Consider the following 17,857-nt stretch of genomic DNA (forward strand, 5'->3'; position numbering starts at 1 on the left):
AAAAAATTACTTGAAAACTCAGTTACTGAAGGATTAAAGAAATTACCTCCAAAAATTCAGTTACAGATTGGAGAGTAGAGATAGTTTTTTAAAAACTGTATTTGTTTGAATTGAAAATATTGCTTTTCAGCTTATTTGGATTTGGGGTCTTCTCCCATCCCCAGATGTTTTCATTATAAATGTTTTAAAAGAAGAGTCAGTACTCTTTATAGACCTTTTTTTTTTTTTTTTTTTTTTTTTTTTTGTGCCACATATTTGCTTTTGAAACAAATCCCAAAACTGCTTGGGTCTGTAGCATAAAATACTTCAAATACTTTGTTTTGAGAGTGGTCTGTTTTCTACCATATAAGATCTCTTCCTTTCTGGGCTAATGTCTTAAGTTGTTTCTATTCCCATGTAAATGTAAAGCAAATCATCTCTTACAATTGAGACAAGTGGCAACATGGTAAGTTAAGCCATATAGTTTTCCAGGACTAAGATTTTGGTTATTCCACACATATGTTTTTGATAAGTAACATATAATTCCAGTTTTCTTATTTCACTGATCTTTCACTGTGTTACTTAGAAACAAAACGTTAGTTATGGGGAAAATACATACCCACATTTTCTTTCATTTAGTGCTGGAGCAGAGATAAGAGTTACCATTATCTCCAAGCATTTCCATTTTCCCAGTTTTAAACTTGTGAAACACACTCACCCCACAATCTTAACTTTTATTGTGTCTCATTATCATTAGCCTTTCTTTTTATGTATCTCTTTGAACATGAGAGTTACTAGTACTTTCTACTGATGCTTCAGAAATTGATAAACCAAAGCAGAAGATCTTGTTTCCAGAATAGACAGTGATTAAGATATTGTGATATACAACATATCAGTAACCCTCAGGATAAGTTCCAAGGATTCAATATGGATTCAAATCTGTTTTATTAAAGTCTAGAGATTTATTCTGAGTGGCTTGGGAACCTTCATTTAATATAGTGGAGCCAAAGCTCACCACAGCCTACATTGCTTATGTAATAAATTGTATCAGGCTCTACCATTTTTGGCTAGCTGCAAAAATGATTTAGAAGCTAAAATATTGTTTCTCAACACAGAACCTTGTACTAGAAGTAGTACTGATTAGCAAAATGGTAGAAGAAAATAAGGAAAATACAAGGTGCCTGACTATTCTGTATCTCCTATATTCAGTCCCTGAAAAGTAAGTAATTAATTACCTAGAATAATTAGGAATTATTTTCTAAGTTATCAGTTGTGAAGGTTTTTCCCAACTCACCCAATATTGACGAGAGATTATGATAGATGATGCCATAATGACTAGCACGACACTAGCCACTTAATAAAAAAGTTAATTTCTTTGTTAAATAAATATCACTAAAGTTGTAACCAACATCTTTCACAATACAAAATGAAGCAAGGAAAATATAATGAACTCTTTTTTTCCTCTTATCATTCCTAATGATAAATTGATGTCATTTTGCCTGCTTGGTAATAGAATATCCTGGCTAGCTTCTGTGATAGATCTTCAAAGAAACCCCACCAACATACAACTGTTATTTTCCCCTAACTATTTTCAGAAAGGTCCGCAGTCAAAGAGAAAGATTTGTGTTTCCTTTTGCCAAAGCATGCAGCAGAAGCTGCTGCTGCACATTGTAGTGGAGTAATATCACATACATCTGAACGTATTTTCTTTCCTCCCTTCCACTACTACCACTGTCACTATTAGGAAAAACAATGAAATATCTTCTTCTGGCAGATATTTATAAAAGTGATTAACTTCTATTTTACATATATGTATATATGTACATTTATATTTATTTACACATATATGTGTACCTTATGTTGTGCATGCACATATAATAGTATCACTTTAGTTGCTTATTGCTCCTTTCCCAAAAAAAAACCTCTTTAATTATCCAAATATTATCTAAAGCAAACTTATTTTCTTAAAATTTAAGATGCTTTTCCTTTTTATATGCTTTGTTATTGCAAAATGTATGTGCAAGTTATACTAGTACTATATGCAAAAATTAAACCTAATCTAATGGATTTAAAGTGAACTTTCCAAAAGCACATAGAAAATAATATGGAGAATGATGACTTGTGCCTTCATAAAATCAAAATTTAAAATATTCAGCTGTAAGGTATTCCCAACTTGAAACATCAACATTATGTTATGCTATGTGGATATTCTTACATTCCTGTAAATTTAAGGAAGCATAAAGGGGGGAAAAAAAATTCCTATTCTAAGGTAATTTAGATAAACTAGATAGCAGTAATCAAAATGAATAATGCAGTGGTCCTCAAGCTTTTTAAATAGAGGGCCAGTTCACAGTCCCTCAGACTGTTGGAGGGCCGGACATAGTAAAAACAAAAACTCACACTCTGTCTCTGCCCCTCAGCCCATTTGCCATAACCCAGCGGGCCACATCTGGCTTGCAGGCCGTAGTTTGAGAACCCCTGGAATAATGTATTGTTGCCCCAATTCCAACATAGACTTTTCTGTAAACTTGCTTAAAATGCAATTTTGCTTTTCTCTTCTTTCACATACTGTTTTTTTAATTTAATTTTTTACCCAAAAAAAGCATGTTTTCATATGTCATTATTTCTGCTATAAGTTGACAATTATATTACAAAAAATTTATTTTACTAGATAAAAGCACAATATAAATCATAAGGCTTATGAGCAAAATGGAGCTAGGGACATAGCATTTAGGAACTTCATTAATGACTCAGAAAAAGGAAAATAGCAACTAGGAATTTAATAAAGGTGGTAGTATAGTGTTGTTCTATGTGTTAAATGAATGTTAAAAAGAAATACATAAACGCTACTTTTTTTTTTTTTTTTTTTTTTTTTTTTTTTTTTTTGAGGCTGGGGTTAAGTGACTTGCCCAGGGTCACACAGCTAGGAAGTGTTAAGTGTCTGAGACCAGATTTGAACTTGGGTCCTCCTGAATTCAGGGCTAGTGCTCTATCCACTGCGCCACCTAGCTGCCCTCTAACATTACAATTAATAGTGATAGTGTCCTTGGCCTCAGGTGGCTGATTAGCCTGTACCCCCATTTGCCACAAAGCCTGGACTATCAAAGTCTATTGACTCAAGACTTGGTAGGTCAACTGACATATTAGACATATTAGATCTCTGGGCCCTTGAGGGAAATGGGAGTCTATGGGAAAGTTAGACTAACCTTCGGCCATCTATATCTCTGTACTATTACTATTACTACTACTATATCTACTATACCTAGTACATCAAAAGATATTCAATAAATATGGCACTTTAACTGGAATAAGACCTGAAGTTTGTAGAAGTAGGAGTCAAAAGGGTTATAGCTTGTAGATATTTGCTATGAAATTATGCAGCATTCTGTATTCCTTCACTTTATCTCAAAAAAGAAAATTGCATATAATCAGACATAAAATTTGAATTTTGCTCAGATTGTTCCCTACCATATCAATCAAGTTGGAACAGATTTGCTTTTTCAAAACAAATTATTACAGCAATGACTGAACACAGAATATCAAAAGAGGATTACACAGAACCTGTGACTCTCCATTTCATATTCTTACTTTATATATATATATATATATAATTCCACACCTTGTTTTCAAAACTATCCTGCTTGTTTATGCTTCCTTCTGAAAAAAAAAATTTTTTTTAAGAGGATGAAGAGCTGGTACTTTTTTTTTTTTTTTTGACAACATAAGCCTGTGTAATTTTTTTTAACAACATTTTCCCTTGCACTCATTTCTGTTCCTACTTTTCCCTTCTCTCCCTCCGCCTCCTCCCTTAGATGGCAAGCAGTCTTATATATGTTAATTATATTATAGTATATCCTAGATACAATATATGTGTGCAGAACCGAACAATTCTCTTGTTGCACACGAAGAACTGTATTTAGAAGGTAAAAATAACCTGGGAAGAAAAACAAAAATGCAAACAGTTTACACTCATTTCCCAGTGTTCCTTCTCTGGGTGTAGATGCTTCTGTCCATCATTGATCAATTGGAACTGAATTAGATCTTCTCTTTGTCGAAGATATCCATTTCCATCAGAATACATCATCATACAATAATGTTATTGAAGTGTATAGTGATCTTCTGGTTCTGCTCATTTCACTCAGTAGCAGTTCATGTAAGTCTCTCCAAGCCTCTCTGTATTCATCCTGTTGGTTCTACAATTTGGCCACTATATTTCTTGGTATTTTGATTTTAGGATCCCTTTCAGTAGGCGATTGATGAATTCTTGCAATTTCTATTTTACCTTCTATTTCTATATCTTCTGGGCAGTTCTCTTTGATAATTTCCTGGAAAAATAGTATACAGGCTCTTTTTTTCATCATATTTTTTAGTTAATCCTGTAATTCTCAGATTTTCTCTCCTAGATCTATTTTCCAGGTCTGTTGTTTTCCCAAGATGGTATTTGACATTTTTTTTCCATTGTTTAATTTTTTTGGTTTTGCTTGACTGATTCTTGGTATCTTCTTGAGTCATTCAATTCCACTTGTTGCATTCTGATTTTCTTTCTTCCTTTCTTCCTTCCTTCCTTCCTGTCTGTCTGTCTGTCTGTCTTTCTGTCTGTCTGTCTTTCTGTCTGTCTTTCTGTCTGTCTTTCTGTCTTTCTTTCTGTCTTTCTGTCTTTCTGTCTTTCTGTCTGTCTTTCTGTCTGTCTTTCTTGACTTGCCCAGGGTCACACAGCTAGGAAGTGTTAAGTGTCTGAGATCAGATTTGAACTCGGGTCCTCCTGAATTCAGGGCTGGTACTCTATTCACTGCGCCACCTAGCTGCCCCCTGGATTCTGATTTTCAATGAATTACTTCCTTCACTTCACTTTTTAGAAATCTTTTTCAAATTGTCCAATTGAGTTTTAAGTGAGTTGTTTTGTTCTGTGGAATTTTATCATTTCGCCAATTTTATTTTTTAGAGAGCTGTTTTCTTTTTCCAATTCACTAATTCTGTTTTTCAAGATTTTGACTTCTTTATCCACTCTATCTTTAAATGAATAGGATGACTTCTCCAGACTCTCTTGCCAAGCTTCCCTTTCCTTTGCCCATTTTTCTTCTAGCTCTCTTGTAGAGCCTTTTTAATTTTTTTTTATGAGAGACTTTTCATCTGGACACAGTGTTTTTAGTCTCCTCAGGGTTTAAAGTCTGCTCTCTATTCATATAGAAGCTATCAGTAGTTAGAGTCCGTTTAAATTTTTTGCTCATTTTGTGAGAGAAGAATTAAAGAAGACAATCTAGCAAAAAAAACCAAAATGCAGTCTGCTTTTTTTTGGGGGGGTGAGGGGGCCTGGATGGTATTACCGTGCTTCCTCCACAGGCACTAGCAGGACAGCAGTGGCTGCACTGCATTTATGCTCTGAGATTCTGAGATCATGTTGAGACATTCTGGGTGGGTGTGGCCAGGTCCTGAGAAGCTCTAGCTTTTTGGGGGTTATAGTCTTTACCCCCGTTTTTTTAACCTCTCTGCTTGTCTACTGGCTTGCTGCCAGACCAGAGTAGCCAAACACTGTGTTAAAGCTATCTCCACAGAAACAGAGAGCTGTGTACAATGTTTTCTTGGTTCTGCTCATTTGGCTCAGCATCTGTTCATGTAAGTCTTTTTGAAATCATCCTGCTGATAGTTTCCTATAGAACAATAGTATTCCATAACATTCATATACAATAACTTATTCAGCCATTCTCCACCTGATGGGCATCCACTCACTTTCCAATTCCTCCCACTACAAAAAGTGCTGCCACAAATATTTTTGCACATATGGATCCTTTTGGATCATGCTTTTATAGTCATCTTCTATAACTTGCTATAAGATGTTTTAGTCTTCTTTACATAGAGTTTTTAAATCCTGAGTTGTTTGGTGAGTTCCCCATATTCACATTGCCATTTTTAGACTAATAACAGTTTCCTTTTCGTAGAATTTCATCCTTGTATCATTATTTTTGGGTTCACTTCCCTTACAATAATTTACTCTATGGGAGTCTGCCTTTCCTCTGAACCATGTAGAATCTGACACATACTTAAGAAGAGGTAACTCCTCCCAAATGTTCTTCAAATTTCCATCAAAGCAATAAATTCTTCCTCCCTATTAGTGAGAGGAATGTTATTTCTTCTACTTTTTGGAAGGCTAAAATTATCAGTAAGGCAAGTCAAAGAGTTGTTAGATGTTCTACTTTTGTAGAGAAAGTACTATAACAGATGTCTGGATAATTTAAGTTTCTCATCAATACTTTTATCACTTGATCAAATATGAGGCCTGAGGGAGAAAGATGAAAAAGAAACAATATAATCTCAATAGCTGAAAACTATTATTAACTCTGGAAGATGGAAAATGAATTTCAGAAAAGATCCTTACCATTTCTTAAAATAAGTACACATTTTAAATGGTCACTATAATAATAAGAGCAAATAGGCCCAGAAATCATAACAGTCAGCAAACATTTAATTTCCTTTCTAAACAAAGAACATGGAGACAGTTTAATATTAATCTCATTTGCAGAAATACTAGCCAGTAAGAAAACATGATTGCATTAACCCACACTTAACACCGTACACCAAGATATGGTCAAAATGGGTTCATGACCTAGGCATAAAGAATGAGATTATAAATAAATTAGAGAAACATAGGATAGTTTACCTCTCAGGCCTGTGGAAGAGGAAGGAATTTATGACCAAAGAAGAACTAAAGATCATTATTGATCACAAAATAGAAAATTTTGATTATATCAAATTGAAAAGTTTTTGTACAAACAAAACTAATGCAGATAACATTAAAAGGGAAGCAATAAACTGGGAAAACATTTTTATAGTCAAAGGTTCTGATAAAAGTCTCGTTTCCAAAATATAGAGAGAATTGACTCTAATTTATAAGAAATCAAGCCATTCTCCAATTGATAAATGGTCAAAGGATATGAACAGACAATTTTCAGATGAAGAAATTGAAACTATTTCTAGACATATGAAAAGATGCTCTAAGTCATTATTAATCAGAGAAATGAAAATTAAAACAATTCTGAGATACCACTACACACCTGTCAGATTGGCCAGAATGACAGGGAAAGTTAATGTGCAATGTTGGAGGAGATGGGGGAAAACAGGGACACTGATACATTGTTGGTGGAATTGTGAATAACTATGCTCAAAAAGTTATCAAACTGTGCATACCCTTTGATCTAGCAGTGTTACTACTGGGCTTATATCCCAAAGAGATTTTAAAGAAGGTCAAGAGACCTGTATGTGCAAGAATGTTTTTGGCAGCCCTCTTTGTAGTGGCCAGAAGAAACTGAGTGGATACCCATCAATTGGAGAATGGCTGAATAAATTGTGGCATATGAATATTATGAAATATTATTGTTCTGTAAGAAATGACCAGCAGGATGATTTTAGAAAGGCCTGGAGAGACTTACACGAACTGATGCTGAGTGAAATGAACAGGACCATTAGATCATTATATACTTCAACAACAATACTCTGTGATGATCAATTCTGATGGATGTGGCCATCTTCAACAATGAGATGAACCAAATCAGTTCCAATAGAGCAGTAATGAACTGAATCAGCTACACCCAGTGAAAGAACTCTGGGAGATGACTATGCCACTACATAGAATTCCCAATCCCTCTATTTTTGTCAGCCTGCATTTTTGATTTCCTTCACAAGCTAATTGTATACTATTTCAAAGTCCAATGCCTTTTGTACAACAAGATAACTGTTTGGACATATATACATATATTGTATTTAATTTATACTTTTAACATATTTAACATGTATTGGTCAACTTGCCATCTGTGGGAGGGAGTGGGGGGAAGAAAGGGAATAATTGGAACAAAAGGTTTTGCAATTGTCTATGCTGTAAAATTACTCATGCATATATCTTGTAAATAAAAAGCTATAATGATTAAAAAAAAAAAGAAAACATGATTCTAATACTGCTTCATAAAAACAAAACACAGGAGCAACTCAGGGGGGAAAAAACCTACAGAAAGTATGGCTTGAGATCGTGAAGTTAAATCATCTGGAAAACATTTATCACACTGAAAGGGCAACAAATGGATTTGTGTGTGTGTGTGTGTAATCAATGATAGTGGAACCACTATTTTTGTCATTGCTAACTAATATGCTTTATGAGGAAATAGAAATGTTAATTAAGAAAATTAGTTAAGGAAGGACAGCCAGACTTCCAATACAGAAGTCTGTACTGACGGTGACTATTTTGGAGGCAATTGTATGAGTTTCAAGATTTATACAAAAAGGAGGGGGGGAAAATTACATAAAAATGGAATAGGCTATTAAGTGATTAAATAACATCATAGAGTTAATTCATAATTTCATTGCAGATAATGATAATTATTATGAGATAACCATGATAAAAATGAGACAACATACCAGTTTGTGGGATGCAACAAAGCAAAAATTTGAAGAAAATGTATCTCCAAATTCTTTCATTAATAAAGAAGAGCACAAGCAAATAAATGAATTGAGCATGCAACTAAAATATTTCCCAAACCAACAAAATAAAAATCCCTAAACACCAAACTGAAATCCTGAGAATTAAAAGTGTAATTATTAATAAAATTAATTTAAAAGAGAATAAATGGATAAATCACTGCATAATTTTTAAAAATTAAAGAATACCAGAATATTGAATTCCCACCTAATGAAGATGAAATAAAAGCAATTGTTAGGCGTTATTTTGCCCAACTAGGTACTGATAAAACTGATAGTCTAAATGAGATGAATGAATATTTTTAAAAATATAAATTACCCAGATTTATAGTACCCAAATTAAGGGAATAGGATAGTTGAATAGTACTGTCATAGAAAATGAAATTGAGTAAGCCATCAATAAGCTCCCTAAGAAGAAAGCCCCAAATTTAAAGAAAAATTTCATACTGTATAGATTTTTTATCTTAAGTAATTTAGGCAAAGGAGAAGTCCTGTTAAGTTGCTACTCTGACACAAATATAGTTCATCCCTAAACCAGGGACAGTCAAAACCAAAAATTTTCCTAATGAATATTAATGCAAATTTTTTTTTCTAAAAGTTTATAGCAATGTTATCACAAATATTCTATACTGTGATTAGGCTGGATATTTCCAGAAATGCAGGGTTGGTTTAATGTTTTTTTTTTTTTAAATCTATAGGCATAATCATATTGCCACAAAAGGATCAAAAATCCAAAGATTATTTTAATGTAGAAAACAAATAACAAAATACAGCATTCATTCCTTATACGCACACATACACATATAAACACAAAGCACAGGAATTAAAAGAACTTTCCTTAAAATGATAGTAGTTTCTATATAAAGCAAACATCCCTGTAATAGGGATAAGCTAAAAGCTTTTGCATTCAGATCAGAAGTGAAGCATGAATGGTCATTATTACCATTAGTATTCAATATTGTGCTCAATATGCTAGCTATAACAATAAGACAAGAGAAAGAAATTTAAAAGACTTGGGCAGTGATAAAACAAACCTATCATTCTTTGCATATAAGATCCCAAGAGAACGCCAAAGAGTCAATTGAAGAACTAGTTGAAATAATCAACTTTATTGCTGAAGTTGTAAAAACTTTTAGAATGGAAAATAAACCCACATAAATGTCATTGTTACTATATGTTACCAACAAAACTTAACAGGAAGAGAGAGAAAATTCTATTTAAAATCTCCACCAACAGTAGAAAATATTTGAGAATCTGCTTGTCAAGACACACACAAAAAGTGAATGAACACAATTATAAAACATTTCACACAAATGTAAATGATTGGAAAAATATTTGCTCATGGGTTGACTTAGCCAATATAATAAAATTGTCAATAACACCTGAATTAACTTACTTATTTGGTGATGTACCTATCAAAACAACAAATTCTAATGAGGTAGGAAAAAATATGTATAATAAAAGGTGAATAATGTCAAGGACATTTGTGAAGAAGGGAAGAGGAATAAGCAGTACTATAGTATAGACTACATTAGAAAATTTCAGTTGTCAAAACAATTTAGTAGTGGATAATATAGAATGATTGATCAGTGTAACAAATTCGATATATTGAAAAGCAAATGAAAACACTAACCTTAGACTAAAACTGTTGAGAAAACCAGAAAATATTCTGGCAGAAACTAACCAACTTTCATGCTATATATCAAAGCAAATCCAAAATAGGTAAATGATTTAGATTTAAAAAGTGGTTAAAATAAGCAAATTTTGGTGGAATGGGGAAGAAATTATATATCAGATTATGGTTAGGTAAAAAGTTAGTGACCACATGAGATAAGTACATAGGAGCTAAAATGAATAATTTTGATTACCAAAAATTAAAAGGCATTTGCCCAAACAAAACAAATGCAGCTGAAATTAAAAGAATAGGTAGAAAATGGGTGGGAGAAGGGGGCCTTTGTAGTATTTTTTTCTAATCAGGGATCTTGTTTCTAAAATATATTGAAAACTAAGTCAAATTTAATAAATGATTAAAGATATGAATTGACATTTTTCAAAGGAAGAAATCTAAGCTATCAATAGCCATATGAAAAAAAATGCCTCACAGAGAAATGCAAATTAAACTACTCTGAGGTATACCACCTCACACCCATTGGAATGGCTAAGGTGACAAAAAAAGAAAATAATATCTGAAAGGAATAATATATTGTTGGAGTTGTAAATTAATCCAACCATTCTGGAAAGCAATTTAGAACTGTATCCCCAAAACTATTAAACTAGATATGTGTTTTGATGCAATGATACCACTGCTAAGACAATAACTCGAAGAGATCAAAAAAAAAGTACTCCTGTATACAAAAATGTACATAGCAGGGCTGTGTGTGTGCATTTGCAAAACATCTGGAAAGATTTGCATATCTTTCCAGGTATAGTGAAATGAGCAGAATCAGAAGAATAATTTATTCACTAATAGATATCTTATAAAATAATTGTCTTTGAAAGTTTTAGTAACTGAGCAAAACAATGACCAATTATAACTCAATAACTACTGTTGGAACAATCAATTCCCATCCATAAAGAATTGATGGACTTAGAATGAAGATTGAAGCATAGTTTCTTTTCTTTTTTTCAAATATAGTTAATGAGGAAATTTGCTTTCCATGACTATACATATTTGTAGTGTCCCCCCCCCCCCCCATTTCATTTATTTATTTATTTTGCTTTCTGAGTGGATTAGGGGAAAGGGAGAGAAGGAAAAAAGAATTTGGAACCAAAGATAAAATGAAGCCAAAAAATAAAACCAGGAAGAAATATTTCTGATCTGCTAAAGCATTGCATTTTTCTTTGATTTATGTTTTTTATTCATATTCTATGAATATTGAAGTTCTTTGCACATAATATTTTGTTCATTCTGCTTCTGAAAACATTGAGGTGATGATTCTAGGCTTATTTTAAGTTATACTTTGAATATCAACAGATCAGTGCTTTTTATATGGTTGTGGTAGTTATGACTTAAGAAAAATCTATATTCTTTACTGAATTTTTATCTGATGTCAAGGTAATTAGTGTATAAGACTTATTTTTCACTTTTCACAAATCTCTATTAAAGGTAAGTGTAATTGTGGTCTTCTTTTTTTTCTCTCATAGGTAGTAGAAATGTATTCAAGTGGTGGTGATCTCCACTTAGAGCTTCCAACAGGCCAGCAAGGGGGTACTAGAAAACTATGGGTAAGTAACAATGTACTTTATTCCCACATGTGTAACCTGATTGATTTTTTTTTTTTTTTTTTTTTTTTTAATGTGAAGAATTCTAGAAAGTCAGTTAAGGACTAATAATACCTAACTAAAACTGCTTGGCTGACTTTTACTTTGGATCACAGAGTGAACACCTCAGAGATCTCCAGGTTTCTGATTCAGAATCTCCAGGGACAGAGCTTTACTCGTAGAAACTGCTGGGGTTTTTAATCAGCTTGAATGAAGGGTCACAATCCCCAGTTTAAACATAAATACATTGGGCATATATTGGCCTGTCTGGTATAGACTTTTGAATTATACTGGTTAATATGCATGTACATAATATATGTATATAATATGTACATACTATATGTAACATGCAATGTGTATATAATATACATACATATGTATATAATATATGTACATAATAAAATGCTGGAATGTTGTTGCTGATAGACTCGAATTGCCTCAATAAAGTACTAGAAGACTTTATTATATCTTGCCTCCTAAAAATTGTTGTGAAAAATAAATGTTCTTGAAAAAAAGCAGGCTCCATACAAGATTAACTTTATCATTTAAAGACAGAACCATGGATTAGTAGAAAGTCTCTGTCTCTCCGCTGCTGTTTCTGGCATCGTCTCTTATCCTGTGTGTGTGTGTGTGTGTGTGTGTGTGTCTCTCTCCCTCTCTCTCTCTCTCTTTTTCTCTCTTTCCCTCCCTTCCTCCCCCTTCTTTTTGATTCTCACTCACTGAAGAAACAGCCTTTCTTCTTGTGCTCTTTCTCTCTCAATCCTGTTTTGCATCCCCTACACCCAGGATATTGTTCATATATCTTTATAACATTTCAAGTTTCTGTTATCCCAAAATATGAATTTAAATACCTAAATGATAGCATACTGAGGAATAGTTGATTGTTATACATTCTGATTTTTATGATTGTTTTGCCACTAATTATATATCCTAGGGCCATTTAGTTTCTTTGTCTCAATGACTTTACAATGATATTAAATATTATCTTGGTTTTTTTGTTTTGTTTTGTTTGCTGAGGCAGTTAGGGTTAAGTGACTTAACTCGGGTCACACAGCCAGGATGTGTTAAGTGTCTAAGACCAGATTTGAACTCAGGTCCTCCTGACATCAGGGTTGGTACTCTATCCACTGAGCCACCTACCTGCCCCATTAAATATTATCTTTTAAAATAGCAGTGCTTTTAAAAACTGATATTTTATGTTTACATTAACATGTATTTGTTGTATTAGGAAATCCCACCCTATGAAACAAAAGGAGTGATGAGAGCCAGTTTTTCATCTAGAGAAGCAGACAATCACACAGCCTTCATCAGAATAAAAACCAATGCTTCAGATAGCACAGAATTTATCATTCTTCCTGTTGAAGTTGAAGTTACCACAGGTTTGTAAAAAATTAGTAATTTCTAGGTTTTCAATTTATGTTTTACGAAATTTATACAAACATTTATCTTTCTTTTTTCCAAGCTCCTGGAATTTATTCCTCAACTGAAATGTTAGATTTTGGTACACTACGGACACAAGGTAAAGAGAAAGCATCTTTTTTTGTTGTTACTGTTCATGAGTACTATTTAGTATAGCATTGTACAATGCAGAGTGGCTATAGCAGTGAATTTTTAATATTGCTATATATTAATAAGCCATAAGTACAATCTTACTTTTTTAATGACTCAAAGGTAATTGATTGTGGGTTTTCATGGGGTAGGGGATAGAGGGGTGGCATGAGGGTGGGATTTTTTACTCACAAGATTTTTAACTGCTATAGCTCTCCTGTTTTAGGAACAATTATTAACTTTTTTTTTTCCATAATTCATCATCCATTTTGGTAGCCATATCTAAAGAGCAATATAAATGAAAAAAAAATTTAACTTCTAGATTTATGGAATATGCAAATCTCTGAAGTATTCCTTTGTTGTCCATATTGGCCATATTGTTCCTCTTGAATTGGATATTATATGATCTATTATGATTTAATTGTTTAGGAATCAAGAGTTGGATTTTTTTTGTTAGATACATTTCTGTTTGTTCCACAGTTATTTATCTTCACCGTTGTACTATACTAAAGAGTTGATAGTAATGTTTAATTTCACTGACATTCGTAGAATATGTTGCCCTTGTATATAAAAAATGATTTTGGAAAAGTTGATAATTTAGGACTCATTTTAAAAAAACATTAATGTACTTTTTTAGAACAGAATCCATTTGATGTTTCTTGACAAGATCCTTTTTATAATTACAATATATTTCAACTATGACTTATCAAATGCTTATTAAAATAGTTTTTTCCCATTGTTTTTCTAGATATGCCAAAAGTTTTAAATCTTCATTTACTAAATTCAGGAACAAAAGATGTACCAATAACAGTAAGTTTTAGTTTTCTTTTCAGTGTTTTTATAGATGGATGGGTGGTGGATGCACATAATAGGGACTTAATGTTTGGTTGAATTTAAAACCTTTTCCTGTTAGCAAGTTGGTAACCTACCAACAGACATTTTACAGAATTTCAGAGTTGTAAGAAATCTCAGAGACCATGTAATTAAATTCATTAATTGAGGAGAGAACCAGTAGTAGTAGAGGAAGAATAAGAAGAAACTTACATAGTACTCTTAAGGTTTTAAAAACATCCTGCATCCATTATCTCATTTAACTCTCAGCAACATTCGAAGTAAATACCATGTGTACTTAATTCTAACTCTTATTACATAATAATAATCCTAACTCTTATTATATCTTAGTCGATAAGTAGCTATATAGACTTTCAGATCTTCAATGAAGTACATTACTACTTGAGACAGAAACAAAATAAGTTTTAATACCACTTCCAACTTCTCTTAATAATACTTGGAACAACTCTCTTGGGTCCCTAAGGTCTTTTCTGAAGGCCAAACATGACTAGTTCCTTTATTCAATCCTTATATTTATAAAGGATCCATCCAGTATGATTGGCAACTTACCAATGTTCTTCCTAAAATGTATGCCCATACTGAACTCAGTATTCCATGTGCAGTCAGACCAAGGTAGATTTCTTAAATTATAGGTATCTCTTTATTGGTTGGGGCTATGTGTCTATTAATGGAACTTAAGATCACAGTAAGTTTTCTGGCTGCCATATCACACTGGATAATATTTTTAGCTCACTATAATACCCAGATCTTTTTCAGACTTATTACCCATATATACCTAATACTGTATTTGCAAAACTAATTTTTTAAAACTAAGCATTATTTTATATGTTTTTTCTGTTAAATTATATCTTATTAAATTGAGTCCCATGATCTAACTATGAAGTTCTTTTCAAATCTACTGTCTTATCCAGTATGTTAATTTAACTGTCTCCCTATTCATTATAAATTATCTGCAAATATGTTAAGTAAGCTATCCTTGTCTCTATTCAAATCATTGATTAAATACCTTATGGCCAAATATAAAATCCCCAAGGAGCTCCAGTGGACTTTGCCTTTTAGACCAACAGCAAGCCATTGTGTGATTACCCTTTGTATTCAGCCAGATTTTTCAATGTCTTAACTGTACTCTTATATACAATTCTTTCTCTTTACCACAAGAATAGCATCAATGATTTTATTGTTTTGCTAAAATCCAGAAAAACTATAGCCATAGGAATTCCTAATTTAATGATATAGTAACTGTCCAAAAATGAAATAAAAGTTTGTCTGACATAACTTATACTTTATAAAATCATGCTGGCTCTTTGTCATCGCTTCTTTTTTAAGGTGTTCACTTACTACATATCAACAATATTTTGCAAGAAATCCTGTAAAAACCCATTGGTCTACAGTTTGCTGAATCCAGTTTTCTTCCCTTTTTTTTGAAAATCAGGACATGTGCCTTTCTCTAATATTAAGATATTTCTACTCTGCTCCATAGTCTTTAAAATAACCCATTATTTTTGTATTTCATGTAATAAGAATGTTTTTAATAATTCTCCTTCCCATTACTTCTCCTTCTATTGTACTTTTTTTTTTAAACCATGCAAAACAGTTCTTTATTACATAACTACAGATTAGGGTGAACAAATTTAATGTGTCTTTTTCTATATTTTAAGTTCGTCACTTCTGTCAGTAAGTGAGTGGTTTGATTCTTTTGGCCTTTTGGTTTATAATTGTGTTGATTAGAGTTCTAAAGTCTTTCAAAGTTGTTTTTCCCTATAATGTTAGCATTGTGTACATTGTTCTCATAGTTCTAACTTTGTGTCAGTTCATAAAGCTGTATTTCTTTATTTCTTGTCCCACAGTAATATTCCATTACATTTAAATCACACAATTTATTTAGCCTTTCCCCAATTAGAGGACATGTCCTTATTTTCTCATCTTTTGGCTACTACAGAAAGAAAGATCTGCTATTTATTTTTGTACAAATCTTTTCTTTTTTCTTCAATTTCCTAAGCTAAGCCTAGAGGGAATATATAGCTAAGTGAAAAGATATGCTCATTCTGGCAACTTTCTGGATCTAATTCCAAATTGCTTTCCAGATTAGCCAAACTAATTCACATCTTTACCAGCAATGTGTTAGTGAACCTATTTTCCCACATTCCCCTCTAGCATTTGGCTTTAGACTCTTTTGTCCTCTTTGCCAGTCAAGTAGATATAAATAGAACCCAAAAATTGCTTTAATTTTCATTTCTCTAGTTATTATTTAAAAACAACTAAGATGTACAATGAATTGAGCACTTTGGACCTGGAATTAGAACAATCTAAACTCAAATATGACCTCAAACACTCACTAACTGGATGACTATGGGCAAACTATTTAACTTATATTTGTTTCAATTTTCTCAGCTGTAAAACAGACATGATAATAGAAACTACAGCCCCACAATAATATGTTTCTATTATTAATTTGAACAATTAATTAAAGAAGGATATATGGTGAGCATGGATAGGATGAAAAGAGCCCATAAAAAAGAGTACTTCTCAGTTGTTGTTGTTTTTTATCAAGGATAATAATTTCAGACTGGAAAAGACGTTTACAAATATGGCTGTTGATAGCCAGGATATATAAAATCCTACATAAATAGGATAATACAAAACTCAAAAGCTTTTGCACAAACTATAGCCATAGGAATCTAATAGCAAAAATTAGAAGGGTAATTGGGGAAAAAATTCTTTCCAATATGTTTCTCTGATAAAGGTATCATTTCCAAAATCTACAAAGGAACAGATTCAAATGAGTAAGATTAATAGTTATTCCCTAATTTAAAAAATTTTTTAAAGATGAAATTGATAGGAATAGTAAGTTTTCAAAGTGACTGACTATCATATAAAGTGCTTCAATAACAGCTAATGTTTATACTGGGCTTATTATTATGTGTTTGAGGTCAAATTAATATTTAACATTCCTTTTTCCCTTTTTTTTTTTTTTTTTTTTTTTAATCTCCAGTTTTGATTTTGTATTTGTTAAGTGTTGTTTTTTGGGTGATTTTTGGGGGGTATTTTGTTTTATGTTTGTTTTTGTTGTTTTTACCACTTTTAGCTCATTATGAATTTTATTACTCCAGAAGGCATTCTTAGAGGACTTGACTGCACTTTTGTAGTCAATCTCTGTTTACTTCATTTTCTGGATATAACATCTAAGTGGCTTTTGTGAGCTCCCTGTATATGCATCTTTTTCCTACTACTTATTGAAATTGTCCCTTTGTCTTTTCAGAATTTCATTCTTGATAGCTTCTCATACTCCTTAGCTAATTAATTATTGTCATCTGACTTTTCTATAGTACTTCAGGGGTTGGAAAATGCTTTGTATATGTTATCATTTGAACCTCATAACACCCCTGTAAGGTAGGTATTTTCATTATCATTATTATTACTATTTTTTCCATTTTACAGATGAGCTAACTGAAACTGAGGTAGGCAAAGTAACTTGGCTCAATTACCTTAATTGTTTGAGCCAGGATTTTAACTAAGGTTTTCTTATTATTTTTATTATTATTATTATTATTATTATTATTATTAAGTCCAGAATTCTTTACTATTTTGCTGGCTCTTTTAATCCTTAGGATTCTACCTATCCTTTATCAGAGTCTAAAATTTAGAATTTGTGTCAGATCTTTCCAACTCTCGTTCTCCTTTCACAAATTGTCTCTCTCTTTCTCTCTGACCCCTGAAGATAATAGAATTCTGAGATGAGATATGCATCATCTCC

General features: G+C 32.3%; 1 protein-coding gene across 2 annotated transcripts in view; it reads left to right on the top strand.

The window, feature by feature from the left end:
- Positions 1–11,564: 11,564 nt before the first annotated feature.
- The window catches only part of TMEM131 (transmembrane protein 131), a 57,568-nt gene continuing 51,275 nt past the window's right edge, over positions 11,565–17,857 (top strand). Inside the window, exons 1-4 of one of the 2 annotated variants that reach the window (XM_074300338.1) lie at positions 11,565–11,667; positions 12,932–13,082; positions 13,166–13,222; positions 14,000–14,061. In XM_074300338.1, coding sequence (XP_074156439.1) covers positions 11,596–11,667; positions 12,932–13,082; positions 13,166–13,222; positions 14,000–14,061 — 342 coding nt within the window. In that variant the 5' untranslated portion in view covers positions 11,565–11,595. The remainder of the gene's footprint in view (positions 11,668–12,931; positions 13,083–13,165; positions 13,223–13,999; positions 14,062–17,857) is intronic. The other variant, XM_074300337.1, reaches the window with a different exon arrangement.

Source organism: Sminthopsis crassicaudata, chromosome 3 (assembly GCF_048593235.1).
Source record: "Sminthopsis crassicaudata isolate SCR6 chromosome 3, ASM4859323v1, whole genome shotgun sequence".
In the NCBI taxonomy this organism is placed as follows: domain Eukaryota; kingdom Metazoa; phylum Chordata; class Mammalia; order Dasyuromorphia; family Dasyuridae; genus Sminthopsis; species Sminthopsis crassicaudata.